The sequence below is a fragment of the Ursus maritimus genome, unplaced genomic scaffold (genome assembly GCF_017311325.1).
Source record: "Ursus maritimus isolate PB19 unplaced genomic scaffold, ASM1731132v1 scaffold_14, whole genome shotgun sequence".
In the NCBI taxonomy this organism is placed as follows: Eukaryota; Metazoa; Chordata; class Mammalia; order Carnivora; family Ursidae; genus Ursus; species Ursus maritimus.
Window position 1 is genome coordinate 49,233,477 of NW_024423786.1, and position 13,032 is coordinate 49,246,508.

The 13,032-nt window shown below is 54.6% G+C and overlaps 1 protein-coding gene across 1 annotated transcript; it reads left to right on the plus strand.

The window, feature by feature from the left end:
• Positions 1-1,018: 1,018 nt before the first annotated feature.
• RGL3 (ral guanine nucleotide dissociation stimulator like 3) lies at positions 1,019-13,032 on the plus strand. The gene is made up of 17 exons (XM_040629286.1): positions 1,019-1,432; positions 1,562-1,615; positions 1,733-1,947; positions 5,840-5,982; positions 6,079-6,294; positions 7,017-7,120; positions 7,225-7,309; positions 8,536-8,592; positions 8,701-8,787; positions 8,986-9,018; positions 9,105-9,226; positions 9,967-10,062; positions 10,163-10,231; positions 10,320-10,416; positions 11,061-11,213; positions 11,305-11,419; positions 12,455-13,032. The coding sequence occupies exons 1-17, from the start codon at positions 1,074-1,076 to the stop codon at positions 12,571-12,573; spliced, it is 2,124 nt and encodes a 707-aa protein (XP_040485220.1). The 5' UTR covers positions 1,019-1,073; the 3' UTR covers positions 12,574-13,032.

The window sequence follows — 13,032 nt, forward strand, 5'->3', positions numbered from 1 at the left end:
GGGACCAGGGGTCCCGGACCCCACGTTCCTAGCGACCCTGAGGTCCAAAAACCCCAGGTCCCGCCTTCCGGACCCTATCTCCCAGCAAATCGGACCCTTCGTACGGGCCCACGAGTTCCAACCTTGGGCCTCCCGGCCCCTGCTCCACTGCAGTGGCTGGTACCTCTTAAGGATAGGGGGCGTCTCTGAGCTCATCTACAGGAGGGGACAGAAACAGATTCCGTGAGCCTGGACCCTGGGACGTCCCCAGATGCCACTCCATCTTCTCAGGACAGAGGAGGAGGGTCCCCGCGGCGCCGAGGGGACTGCCCTAGACAGGGACCCCGCCCCGAGTCTCGCTGAGTCTGACCGGGAAGGGCGAATGGTGCTAGAAGGCCCGGCTTGAGTCCGCACGGGAGAGGGGGGACGGTCGGGGGGCCCCCCACGGCCCTGAGCCGGTCTCCGCGTCCAGGCGCCGCTGCAAGACTGGGGCGAGGAGACCGAGGACGGAGCGGTGTACAGCGTCTCCCTTCGTCGGCAGCTCAGTCAGCGCTTGAGCCCGGGGGCAGGGCCCAGGGGTAGCCAGGTGAGGCAGGGGAGGGAGGGGAGGGGTGGAGCGGGGAGGGAGACGACCAGGTGAGGGCGGGGCCGAGTGGAGGGGCCTGGAGGAAAAGAGGCGGGGGCAAAGCCGAGGGGCGGAGCTGAGGCCCGAGTGAAGGGCGGGGCTTACAGGCGCCCAGGTGAGGGTAGAAAAGCACCTGGGGGCGGCCAGGTGAGTGGGGTTGATGAGTGCGGCGGCCCCCAGGCGGCCCGGTTCCGCAGCGGGACCTGGGGACTAAACTGGACGGCGGGGCCTAAGTCGGCCAGGTTTAACGGGGCGGAGCTGGAGGGGAGGGATGGTCTTTTGAAGCCCCCGGGTGCGAGCGGGCTGGGGTGGAGGGCTGGGACCTGGGATCTGGAACGATCAGCGAAGCGCGGCTGGAGAGCTGGGAGCAGCCTGGGAGGGCCGAGTAAGTGAGGGCATGGGGCGGGGCCTGGGGGGACGACCGTGTCCAGGGCGGGTTGCGAGGGTCACTTGGGTGTGGAGCAGAATCATGAGTCCAGGAGGCAGGGTTCAGAGAAATGCGCAAGACCAGATGCAAGAGTGGTACTTAGCGATGGGTGTGATTGGAAAGGGTGTGCTCTGGGGGCCACTCTTGTGTCTCTTCGCCGCCTCCTTGCCCCCCCAGGCCCCCAGCCCCGCTGCGGATGCCTTCCTCCATTATCGCACGAGCAAGGTGCGGGCGCTGAGGGCGGCGAGGCTGGAGCGGCTGGTGCGGGAATTGGTGTCTGGAGACCACGAGCAGGACCCGGGCTTCGTGCCTGCCTTCCTGGCCACCCACAGGGCCTTTGTGTCCACCGCCCGTGTGCTGGGCCTTCTCCTGCCACCACCGCCGCCGCCCCTGCCTCCAGGGTCAGTACCGATGGGAAACCTCCGCGTTCCCACCCCCAGACTCTCACCTGGGTACTCGATCCGGCATTCCCGCCCCCTAAGCGCCCCCTAGCCTCCCTCTTCACCTGATGGGGGAGTTGCTTTTCCCAGGATAAAGGTCAAGAAGACAGAGGGAGGATGTCTGCGTGTCAACAAGAATTTAAGGTTGGTCTCCCATAGGTGAGGGTGGGGGTCCTAGAGGCCCAAGGTCACCTCTGAGGTGTGGGGGCTCCCGAGGTCCAGAGCTTCGGGCTGGTCTCTGAGGCCCCCCACTCTGGCCAGGGCTGTGGTGTCCGTGCTGGGCTCCTGGCTGCGGGATCACCCTCAGGATTTCCGGGATCCCCCTGCCCACTCGGACCTAGGCAGTGTCTGCACTTTTCTGGGCTGGGCGGCCCCAGCAGGGCCTGAGGCCCAGGAGGCAGAGAAGCTGCTGGGAGATTTCCTGGAGGAGGCTGAGCGGAAGCAGGAAGAGGAGGAGCAGCCTGAGGCCTGGACAGGTGAGGGGAATGGGGCCCAGAGGCTTCTCCCCTCACAAAGTGACAAATCTTGGGCAAAGTTCTTAACCCCATCTGAGCCTTTGTTTCCCCACCTGTATAATGGGGGTATTGACCCTTTGTCTAACGTTTTAGCATTTGTCTCACACTTCCCCCTACACCTCCATCCTAACTACAAAAATGCTCTACCATTGGGTCAGGATGCCCTTGGTTTCTAGCTATAACTCAGGCCACTACTTACCTTAGGAGCCACAGAGACCTGGGTTCAAATCCCAGTTCTGCCATGTGCTGACTATGTGACCTTGGATAAGTCACTTCACTCTCTGAGCCTCTATTTCCTTATCTGTGAAATGGGGATGATAATAGTATTTCCCTCATTGACCTCTTTATTCATTCAAAAAATAGTTAGCTACTGGCTCTTGGCAGGAGAACTGGACAGGAGCTCCCATTTCCCCAGGGAAGACAACAGTAAACCAGTAAATAAGTAAAGAGTGAGGGCTTGACAAATAGTATTATTTTCATCATTGTTATCACTGATTCTTACTTATTAGAATCTATCACATAAAGTGAAAAGAAGTAAGAGCACATACTGATATGTTCTTGTAGAGTAAGTTATTAGCAAACTATCTGGTCCTTTAATAGAGTTTGCCAAACTTTGTTGTAGAGAGCTTTTGGGGAGTGGGAAAAAAATATCTACATACTTCATCCATCCTTCATCCAGGCCTTTGTTCAACTTGTCCCTTTCTCTGATCTCCAAGCAAATATATCCTCCCACTCTGCATCCCTGCCTGCCTCATTTTTCTGCACAGCACTCATTGGCCTTGTCCCTGACTCTGTCCCCAGGGGCAGAAACAACCAAGATTTGTTGATTGAATAATTGCATCCTGCTTATAAGGTATCATCTTTCATCCATCTGTGTTTGACCTGATCCCCATCTCAAAAGCATCTAAATCCCTAATCCCCGTCCTTTAATCCTCAGATTAAAGTGGCTACATTCCTCTCTGCTTTACAAAGTAGCAGCCACTTATTTCTCCCTGGTGACAAAATCTTATTTATATATAGTTTATCCCTCTGTCTTCCCCCTCGGTTCTTAAGCATCCTTCTTCCTCTGCCAGCAGGATTTCACCAGCTGATTCCAAACCACTAGAGCTACACAGTCCCACGGGGCAGCTGATAGCTGCATGTAGTTATTGAAATTGAACTTAAAATTTAAATTTCAGTTACTGGTCACACTAGCCACATTTCGAGTGCTCAGTAGCCACATTGGACAGCACGAGTAGAAAATATCTCCACCATTGCAGAAAATTCTATTGAAAGTACCACTCTAGGGTATGAGTTCTTGAGGTCAGAGGAGTACGTGAACATTTATTGGACACCTACTGCATGCCCTGCTCTGGGATGTACTTTATTTTAACATCTTTATTTTGGGATTACTTTTTACTATGAAAAATTGCAGACATACAGAAAAGTAGAGAGAATAGTATAAAGAACACTCAGACACCCATTGCTCATTTTTAACAGTTATGAATTTGACACAAACATTTTTTTTCAGGATGATTTGAAAACAAATTGGACTTAAGACACTTCACATGTAAATACCTTGCTATGCACCTTAACTGACAAGAACTTTTTTTAGGATTTTTTTTAACATAACCTTGTGTGCACAATAATTTCCAACAAAATCAGCAATAATTACTTAATATCAAAAATTTTCCAGTCCTGGAGTGCCTGGGTGGCTCAGTCAGTTAAGCGCCCAACTCTAGATTTTGGCTCAGGTTATGACCTCAGGGTTGTGAGATTGAGCCCCAAGTCAGTCTCCACATGCTGGGCATGGAGCCTGCATAAGATTCTCTCTCTCCCTCTCTCTCTGCCCCTCTCCACCCTGCTCTCTCTCTTTCTCTTTCTCTCTCTTAAAAAACAAAAACAAAAACAACAACAACAACAAAACAGTCCAGATTCAAATCCCCCCATTGTCCCTAAATTGTCTTTTTTTTTACAGTTGTTTCTTCAAAATCCAAACATCTGTTCAAGGCACTTTGTCTTTCATTTCTTTTTTTTATGCATTTATTTAAGATTTTATTTATTTGACACAGAGAGAGACAGCAAGAGAGGGAACACAAGCAGGGGGAGTGGGAGAAGCAGGCTTCCCACTGAGCAGGGAGCCCTATGCGGACTCGATCCAAAGAACGGAGCCGAAGACAGACGCTTAACGGCTGAGCCACCCAGGCGTCTCATAGTCTTTCATTTCTTAAGTCTCTTTTGTTCAATGACAATCTCCCTTTGCCTTTTGTTTAATGTCATTAGGGGAAAAAATGAGTCATTCGTCCTGAGGAGTGTCTCACCTTCTCCATTTACCTGTTTGCTGTCTCATGGTGACATGTTGCATGTTCCTCTATCCCCATATTTGCCATCAGATCTGCAGATTTGATTAGCTTAGGTGCAATTTTTTTTCCAATGCCAACTTTTTATTTTTTTTTTTATAAAGATTTTATTTATTCATTTGACAGAGAGGGAGCCAGCCAGTGAGAGAGGGAACACAGGCAGGGGGAGTGGGAGAGGAAGAAGCAGGCTCCAGAGGAGGAGCCTGACGTGGGGCTCGATCCCAGAACGCCAGGATCACGCCCTGAGCTGAAGGCAGACACCCAACTACTGAGCCACCCAAGCGCCCCTCAATGCCAACTTTTTAAAGCTAGTACTTTGCAATGCCATCTGTCCTCATTTGAAGTGAAGGACCGATAATTAAGTGGACTTATAAAGATAATTTTAAAATAATAATATGGTGCTGTAACTATAATATGAAGGAGAAATAAAGTGAAAGCAGTTTACACAATAATAAACTATGCTTGTTGCTATGTATGTCAGCCCTTGGGCATGTCTTACTAGGACATGTGATGAAGTCGTCTGGAGCCTTTGTCTCTTACAGCGTCACGGTGAATGTGACAGCCACAAACCCCAACTAATGCAGGGGAGAATGAGCCACACAGGTGTAGTAGCATAAACACTGGTGACCTCGCTTTCTAGAATGGTGAACAACACTCGTAATTTCCAAACAAAACAGAGCCCAGACTTTGGCAGTTCCTGCATTCGTGGAGCCAAACTAATGAGTGTTTATGAGCAAGATAGTTGGGTTCCAGGTGCAGATTATTGTAAACAGGTTTTCCAAGGACACAAATGTCTTGGAGGGACACCTGGAGGCTGAGTGGCACAAATTCACTGTGCAGGTCGGCCCCCTTGTGGCAGAGTTCAACTTCAAAATGTCCCCTAGGGGGCGCCACCATAGAATCCCACTAGGGAAAAATCATTCCTATTTATTGAGTACTTTATAGCAGTCTGGTATGTATGAGCTCTAATTTTTTTTTTAAATCCAGATAAAGAAATCAAGGCACGCGGTAGTTAAAGGGTTTGCTTTAGTTGACATAGCAAGCCTGGGGGACAAGTTCGGATTTGAACTTGGGACTGACAATAGCCTTCCCTTAACTACAAAGTTATACCACCTCTCCCTGCAAGAATAGGGCAGACAGATCTTATTTTAATATAGGTTCAAAAATAAAACCACCTCTCTTTTCCACTCTAGACTTTAAGCACCTGCCCTGCCATTTCCTGAAGGTGGGACTTAGGGCAAATTGTTCCTGCCTCAGTTTCTCCATCCATGGGAGGCAGATAATAGTACTTCCCTCACTGGGTTAGTGTGCTAAATCACCAAGGGTGAATCATCACCTTAGGTGCTAAATGAATGTTACCATTGCTCTGACACCCTTGAAAATACCCAGGGAGGTTTCCGCTTTGCAGATTAGGAAAGTGAGACTCAGAGACGCTAAAGAATTTGTTCAAGGTCACACAGCCAGTCCTGGATTCAAACTTGAGAGTTTTTAACCCCCCTCTAATACACCCTCAGGACCTCCCGGAGCTGCCCAGACCCCCTGCCCAGACTCCCTGGAAGGCTGCTCAGAAGAGGAGGAAGGACTGGTGCCGGAAGGCCCTGAGCTCCTAGACTTTAGTGTAGACGAAGTGGCCGAACAGCTAACGCTGTTGGACGCGGTGAGCACGGGGCAGGGGCGCAATTGTGAGCCAGATTCCTTTGAGCACAGATCCTACCCACCTACCCGCCCCCCCCCTCCACCTCCCTCCTCCCAGGAGCTCTTTTCGCGCGTGCGGCCCTGTGAGTGCCTGGGCTCCGTGTGGTCACAGCGCGACCGTCCAGGGGCCGCAAGCACTGCCCCCACGGTGCGCGCCACTGTGACCCAGTTCAACATGGTGATCGGTTGCGTGCTGGGCTCCGTGCTGGGAGAGCAGAGCCTGGCCGCCCCACAGAGGGCGCAGCGGCTGGAAAAGTGGATCTGTGTCGCCCAGGTGCGTGTTGGCAGGGAAGGGGACGTGGGGGCGGGGCATGGGGGTGGGGACGAGGCCTGGTGAGAGACAGGGGACCCGAGGGGGAAGGCAGAAGACAAGGGTCTGGGAATGAGGGGAGGGTTGGGGTGAGGAGGTGCCCCTAAGGGAAACCCTAGGCGGGGCCCAGGGCTGGGGCCGGGGCTGCTGAGGGACACTGGGTGGGCCAAGGAATAAGAGGATGGGATGGGAGGGGGTAATGGGAAGGGGGGTGGGTTGGAGGAGGAACCACGCCCAGAGAAGGGGGCTGTGGTCCCGAAAGAGACTGTGCGGGGGCGGGTCTAGAGCCTCAAGGCTGAAGGAGAGAAAGAAATGGGGCCCCAGGAGAGTGGGAGGGTGGTAAGGGAGGAAGGAAACGGGGTAGATGGTTGATACCCAGGGTGAGCCATAGGTTCGGGGAGGAGAGGTCTGGGTCCAGGAGAGATACTGTGGGCACGTCTAAGAGGAGAAGTAAGGAGTGGGGACAAAGGCAGCCAAGGTGAGAAGTAGGGAATGGAGGGGCAGCTGGGGGAGGGGCTGGGTCTGCAGGTGGGGGAGGGAAGAGGGTCCTGAGGAGTGAGGCTGAGTCCTGGTAGCCTGTCAGCTAGTCTGTAGGGTTTCTGACCTGGGGTCAGAAGTCTCGGATCAAAGGTGAATCATAGCTGGGGGTCAGGCGTGGGGTGTCACCGGCTCCCCCCGCTCCGCAGCGCTGCCGGGAACTGCGGAACTTCTCCTCGCTGCGCGCGATCCTGTCCGCCCTGCAGTCTAACCCCATATACCGGCTCAAGCGGAGCTGGGGCGCCGTCAGCAGGTGAGGAGGGGGGAGGGGGCTTGTCTCTGAGGTGCCACGTCCTCCCCAGCGCAGCTCTGACCTTCCCAGCCGCTGACCCCTGACCCCTCCCCTGACCCCCCCAGGGAACGGTTATCCACTTTCAGAAAACTTTCGCAGATTTTCTCCGATGAGAACAACCATCTCAGCAGTAGAGAGATTCTTTCCCAGGTAAAGATGGGTGTGGACCCCGAGGATCCCAGGCCCAAAAAGGAGACCTGGGGCTGGGAACCGGGAACCGCTTCTCGTCAAAACATTCAGTGACCTTTCATTACGCCTCAGCGATGACCTTCCCCTTGTTAGTGGGCTGCGCTCCGTGCTGCGGCCCTCCTGATAGCTCACGCTCAGTGACTGCCTTATTTATCCATTCAACAAGTACCAGAAGTTACATGGAAAAGGTCACCCGAGGCCAGAGTCATAGCAAGGAGTAAAGCTAAAAAAAAAAAAAAAAAATGTACTTGGACTTGACTTTGATAAGCAAAACTAAAAATTGTCTGCCAGCAAGGCTGACTTACTGTAGGCAAGATTGAGATTCTAATAGTCATTGGATGCTGGTTCTTAGGGTGAATCCAGAATACGCAGAATGTGAATCCTGTTCCTTCAGCCCAGAACATTCTTCCCATTCACCTTCTGCGGGTCTCGTTCCGCTTGCTCCTTTATTGCCCTTCCCTCTGCCTGCTACCCGTGGAGCTCCGTTGTTGCTGTCTCTCCCTTGCTAATGTCTGCTCTGGGAGGCCAGAATTTTTGTCTCACTGCTGCCTCCCCAGTGCTCTGAACAGTGCCTGGCCCAGGGTAGCTGCTCAGTAAATATCTGCGAAGGAATGACTGTCCCAAATAAGGATAAGCGTCTGCCTTCGGCTCAGGGCGTGATCCCGGCGTTCTGGGATCGAGCCCCGCATCAGGCTCCTCCACTGGGAGCCTGCTTCTTCCTCTCCCACTCCCCCTGCTTGTGTTCCCTTTCTCGCTGGCTGTCTCTCTCTCTGTCAAATAAGTAAATAAAATCTTTAAAAAAAAGAGAGATCAAGGAACAGGGAGCTCTGAATTCAGCACCTGCCGTGTACAGGCACTGAGCCGGGAGACCTCACCGTGAACCTGACGGACAGGCTTCCTGCCCTGGGGAGAAATCAGGCCGTAAATAGGGAGACACACCGCACAATTAATAACCGCTGGCAATTATATAATTAATTACAGACAGAGTGATGCTATGAAGGCAGGGTGCAGGGCATTGCCGGGGGATGGATGACAGGCCGGTGCCTCGTTCAGTTTTCCTTGGGTTTGGCCTTTACAACCCGCGGGTGGTTGCTGAAAGCAAAAGAGGTGTATATGGTGGGTCTTGAGGCATCTCCCCTGAGGGAAGGGTCAGAGAGACCCCAGGACTGCTCTTCCCTTCCTTCCAGGAGGAGGCCACAGAGGGCCCCCAAGAGGAGGACACCCTCCCAGGAAGCCTGCCCCCAGTGAGTGAGGTGGTTTGGGATGGGGGCCAAGCAGGATCCCCACAGTATGGGGTGGTACGTGATGGGGTCAGTGATGGCTGAGAGTGACTGAAGTTCTGGGGACCACAGAAACTGCCCCCAGGCCCTGTCCCCTACCTTGGCACCTTTCTCACGGACCTGGTTATGCTGGACACAGCCCTGCCGGACATGCTGGAGGTCTGACCCCTGACCCTTGACTCCTGACCCCAGCCTCTCCTGACATCCCACCCTTGACCCTGCCCCCACTCCATACCCGAGCCCCCACTCCCTACCCCAGGCCCCTTAGTGCAATGGGACTCCTGACATCCCAGCCCCTGACCTTGACCCTCAATCCTTGATTCTGGAGGCTCCAGTTCAGACAAACTTTGCCCCCAGGGGGATCTCATCAACTTTGAGAAGAGGAGGAAGGTGAGTGACACTGAGGTGGGCACCTGGGTGGGGGGGGCAGGCTGGGGGCAGGGCAGGGATGGGTTCTGAGAGGCCGCCCCCCTCAGGAGTGGGAGATCCTGGCCCACATCCAGCAGCTGCAGGAGCGGTGTCGGAGCTACCGCCTGAGTCCCCGCGCCCCTGTCCTGGCTGCCCTGCGCGCCCAGCGCCAGCTCGGCGAGGAGCAGAGGTGACCCCCCTCCCCCGCACCGTGGCCCAGCCCAGCCCCCACCCTGGCTGATTCTGGCTGGCACACTGGACCACTTACCCCACGTACCTCTCCAACTCCTCAGGCACCCTCCTGAGCCCTGACCCCTATCCCGTGACCTTGCACCTTCTCCAGCCCAGTGAGGGCCCCAGTTCACCTCCGACCTCCAATTCTGACCCCATCTGACTTTCTGACTTCAGCCTTTAATGTACGGCTGGCCATTCCACTCACCTGTCCCATCTGTTCTCTTCCCCACCTTCTGACCCTGTCTGACCTATGACCCCATTTGTAACCCCAGTCTGAATCTCTAAGCCCAGTCATTTTTCCCTAGTTCTGAATAACTGACTCCAATTTTGGTGTATATTTGATGACCCAACTCAACTATCCCATTTGTTTCTATTCATTCTGTCGAATCCATTACCCTAATCATTGACGCCAATGATTATTTGACCTTGAACTCTCTGACCAAATTCTACTCCTCAGTCCCACTCTGCGAATCCCTGTGTAACCTCCCAACCAAGCTGTCCCATCTCATTCCTAATAAGACCCTGATGCCATAATAACCCCCCATTTGCTACCCCGACCCTGACATTTGGTGCCCAACCCCCCCCACTCCCCCCCACACACACCCACAGTGCAGCTCCCAGCTGATTTTAGCTTTCATCTCATTCCTTGCCGCTTCCTGGCCCCAACCCACCCCGAAGTGAACCTTGTCTCCTCAGCTACCGAGTCTCCCGTGTCATTGAGCCACCCGCTGCCTCCTGCCCCAGCTCCCCACGCATCCGGCGGCGAATCAGCCTCACCAAGCGCCTCAGTGCGTGAGTCTTGGGGTGTGCCGGGGGGTGATGGGTGCAGAGATGGGAGGCTGCTCCTGGGACCGAGTCTGGGCTCATCCTCATCCCTTGTCTCTGCCTTTAGAAAGCTGTCCCGAGAGAGGGGCTCATCCCCTGGAGGGAGTCCTGGGGACCCCTCATCCCCCACCTCCAGGTGAGCATCCCAGTTAGTGAAAGGACTGGAGATGGCAGGGTCAGAGGTCAGGGCAGCCACTCGACCTCAGGCTCTGCATCTCCCCCAGTCTGTCCCCAGGGTCCCCCCCATCTAGTCCTAGAACCAGAGACCCTCCTCCTGGCAGTCCCCCGGCCTCTCCAGGGCCCCAGGGCCCTAGCACCAAGGTACGAGGCCTGCCTGTGTGCCTGTGTGCCTGTGTGCCTGTGGGCATCCAGGGCTCTGTGTGTGTGTGTGTGTGTGTGTGTACATGGGATTTCACAGCCGGGCATGTACATCAGAGACTGTACAGGTGCTTGGCTGGGCACTCTGGGTGTCTGTCTGTCCAGGAGAACGTGTGCATCTCATGGCCCTATTTGAGGGACTATCCCTCGGTCTGGCTAATGCACAGATCTGGGTGAGTCAGCTCACCCACGGGGCACTCCGGGGTGTGATTATTCTTTTGAAAGGATATGCGTGTCCCCAGGAATTGGCATGCCTAGAGGGGACACACGGGCATAAATATCACCATACCCATGGGACCCTGAGTGGGGCTGTCCACAGACCAGCGGATGTTCCGCAGTTACAGGCACGTGCGTGTACTTGCTGCCCTCTGTGCACGCAGGACTTCTTGTGTGTGGACACAGCTTTGTGCTGTGTTTACGGGTCATGTGTAAATTTGTTTTTGTCACAGGGCACGAAGGTCTGTATGTGATGGGATTGCAGAGATGCGGGCTTGTGAGTGTGGCCTAATTGCCTGTCCCCAGGCTCCGCTTGTGTAAGGGGACATGTAACTCTCCCACCACTCAGCCCCCACCCCTCCTGCCTACAGCTGCCCTTGAGCCTGGACCCGGTGGGCCCCCGGCCCTTGGCTTTGCCCCCGAGCAGCTCTCACATCTCCTTACCGGGGCAGCAGGGATCGGAGGCTCGAGTCATCCGCGTCAGCATTGACAATGACCACGGGAACCTGTATCGGAGCATCTTGGTGAGGGAGGGGTTGGGCCAGGAACCTGCTGGGGCAGCCCTGCCCCCTGGGGCTTGGCGGTCACACCTCACCACCCACCTTCTTTTCCCAGCTCACCAGTCAGGACAAGGCTCCCAGTGTGGTGCAGCGAGCCCTGGAAAAGCACAATGTGGCTCAGCCCTGGGCCCGGGACTACCAGCTCTTCCAAGTCCTTCCTGGGGACAGGGGTGAGCAGGGACTGCGTGTGGGCTGGGCTGGGGGTTGTTAGCTTGGAGGGCAGCAGATTGACGAGGGTCAAGGCTGGTCTCACAGGGCCAGGAGGTGGCTCTGACACAGAGTAGGGATAAGATGAAGCAGGGTGGGTAAGAGGCAGGAGAAATTTGTGCCTCGATTTTGCGGGGTCATGAGATTGCCTTGGCTTTGTGAGCGAAAGGGGCACTGAAGGTGTCTTTTTGGGATTTATGGGGAAATGAAATTGTCCAAGGTCGAATGGGAGAGGGAGGAAAGGAGGTTGTCTTGGCTTAAATTTGTAGGATCATGAGGTCATTCAGGCTCAGCCTGGTGGGGTAGGAGTCTAAAGGCGGTCTGGGCTTAAATCTGTGAGGAAATGAGCTTGCCCCGGCTCAGCATGGGGACTCTGATGTTATCTGAACTTGGCACGGGAGAGGGCCACATGGTAGTGAAATTCAGGGTAGGGGGGCACGATGTCATTCAGTACAGACACAGGTAGGAGGTCGCCCAGTTCTCAAGGAGAGGCAGGAAGGCGAGTTGCTAAAGGGCATGACATGAGGTCGGTGGGCCATTAGGAAGGAATACAGGAGGCTGTTTGGCTTTGGCTGGCAAGAGTGAGGGCTGTCAAGACTGTATAGGCTGGACGTAGGAAGTCAGCGGTTGTCCAAGGTCTTGGTGAGAGCAGCATGAACTCGGCTGGGAATTGGCTGGGGGGAAGGGTGGGGGAGTAGGAAGTCGTTTGGCTTGGGTAGACTTGAGGTTGTCCCACCTTGCAGCGCAGGTTGGACTCCAGAGGGAAGTGGCAGGAGGTTGCTCAGGTGTGTGGTGGGAGAGGCACGAGGTTGTGCAGGCTTTGAGTGGGAGGTTGTCCAGGTTCCAGTGAGAGGAGAATGAGGTTGGCTTAGCACTGGCTGAAGGGACCCAGGGTGGTTCTGCAGAACAGACAGGTGAATGGCAGAAGGTTACCTAGGCCTTTTGTGGGCAAATATGAGGTTGTGCAGGCCTTTGACCATCATGTCCGCCCTGGCCAGAGCTCCTGATTCCTGACAACGCCAATGTCTTCTATGCAATGAGTCCAGTCGCCCCCGGAGACTTTGTGCTGCGGCGGAAGAAAGGGGCCCGGCACAGAACCACAGTCTCCTCAACCTGAGGGGGCCCCCTTCTCCCTCCAGGTCATGGGCCCCAGGGGCAGCTTCGGGCCTGGCTTTGATCACCATGGAAGTGGGGAAAGGGGTCCTCTCCCAGAGAGGTCCCATTCTCTAGTAAAGCCCATTGTGCTCTGTACCCCATGACTCCCCCACCTCCAACTTGAGCCCTTTGGACACCACCTCTCTGACCCTCTTGGCACCAGGTCCTCATTCCAGAGCCATCAGCCCATGGGTGGCAGGGTGAAAAGCTTCATCCCGTAAACATAGAGGGCAGGTAGGGTACGGGGGTGGGGGGGAGAGACCCTTCCCCAGAGAAATCTTGTAACTGGTGGAGACACATCAGAACTGACAGAAGTGGATGAAAATAGTGACCAAAGTTATGAAACAGGAGGTCTGTCTTGTCTGTTCTCAGCCCATGCCTCATGTTCTCTATCACGATAGAAATTAAAAACCAAAACCAA

Bases quoted from the DNA above. Each gene is read 5' to 3' on its own strand.
- RGL3 (XM_040629286.1), top strand. From the start codon at position 1,074: ATGAGTCCAGGAGGCAGGGTTCAGAGAAATGCGCAAGACCAGATGCAA. The intron at 1,948-5,839 runs GTGAGGGGAATG...ATACACCCTCAG, and splicing joins GCAGCCTGAGGCCTGGACAG to GACCTCCCGGAGCTGCCCAG. The intron at 8,788-8,985 runs GTCTGACCCCTG...CTTTGCCCCCAG, and splicing joins CCCTGCCGGACATGCTGGAG to GGGGATCTCATCAACTTTGA.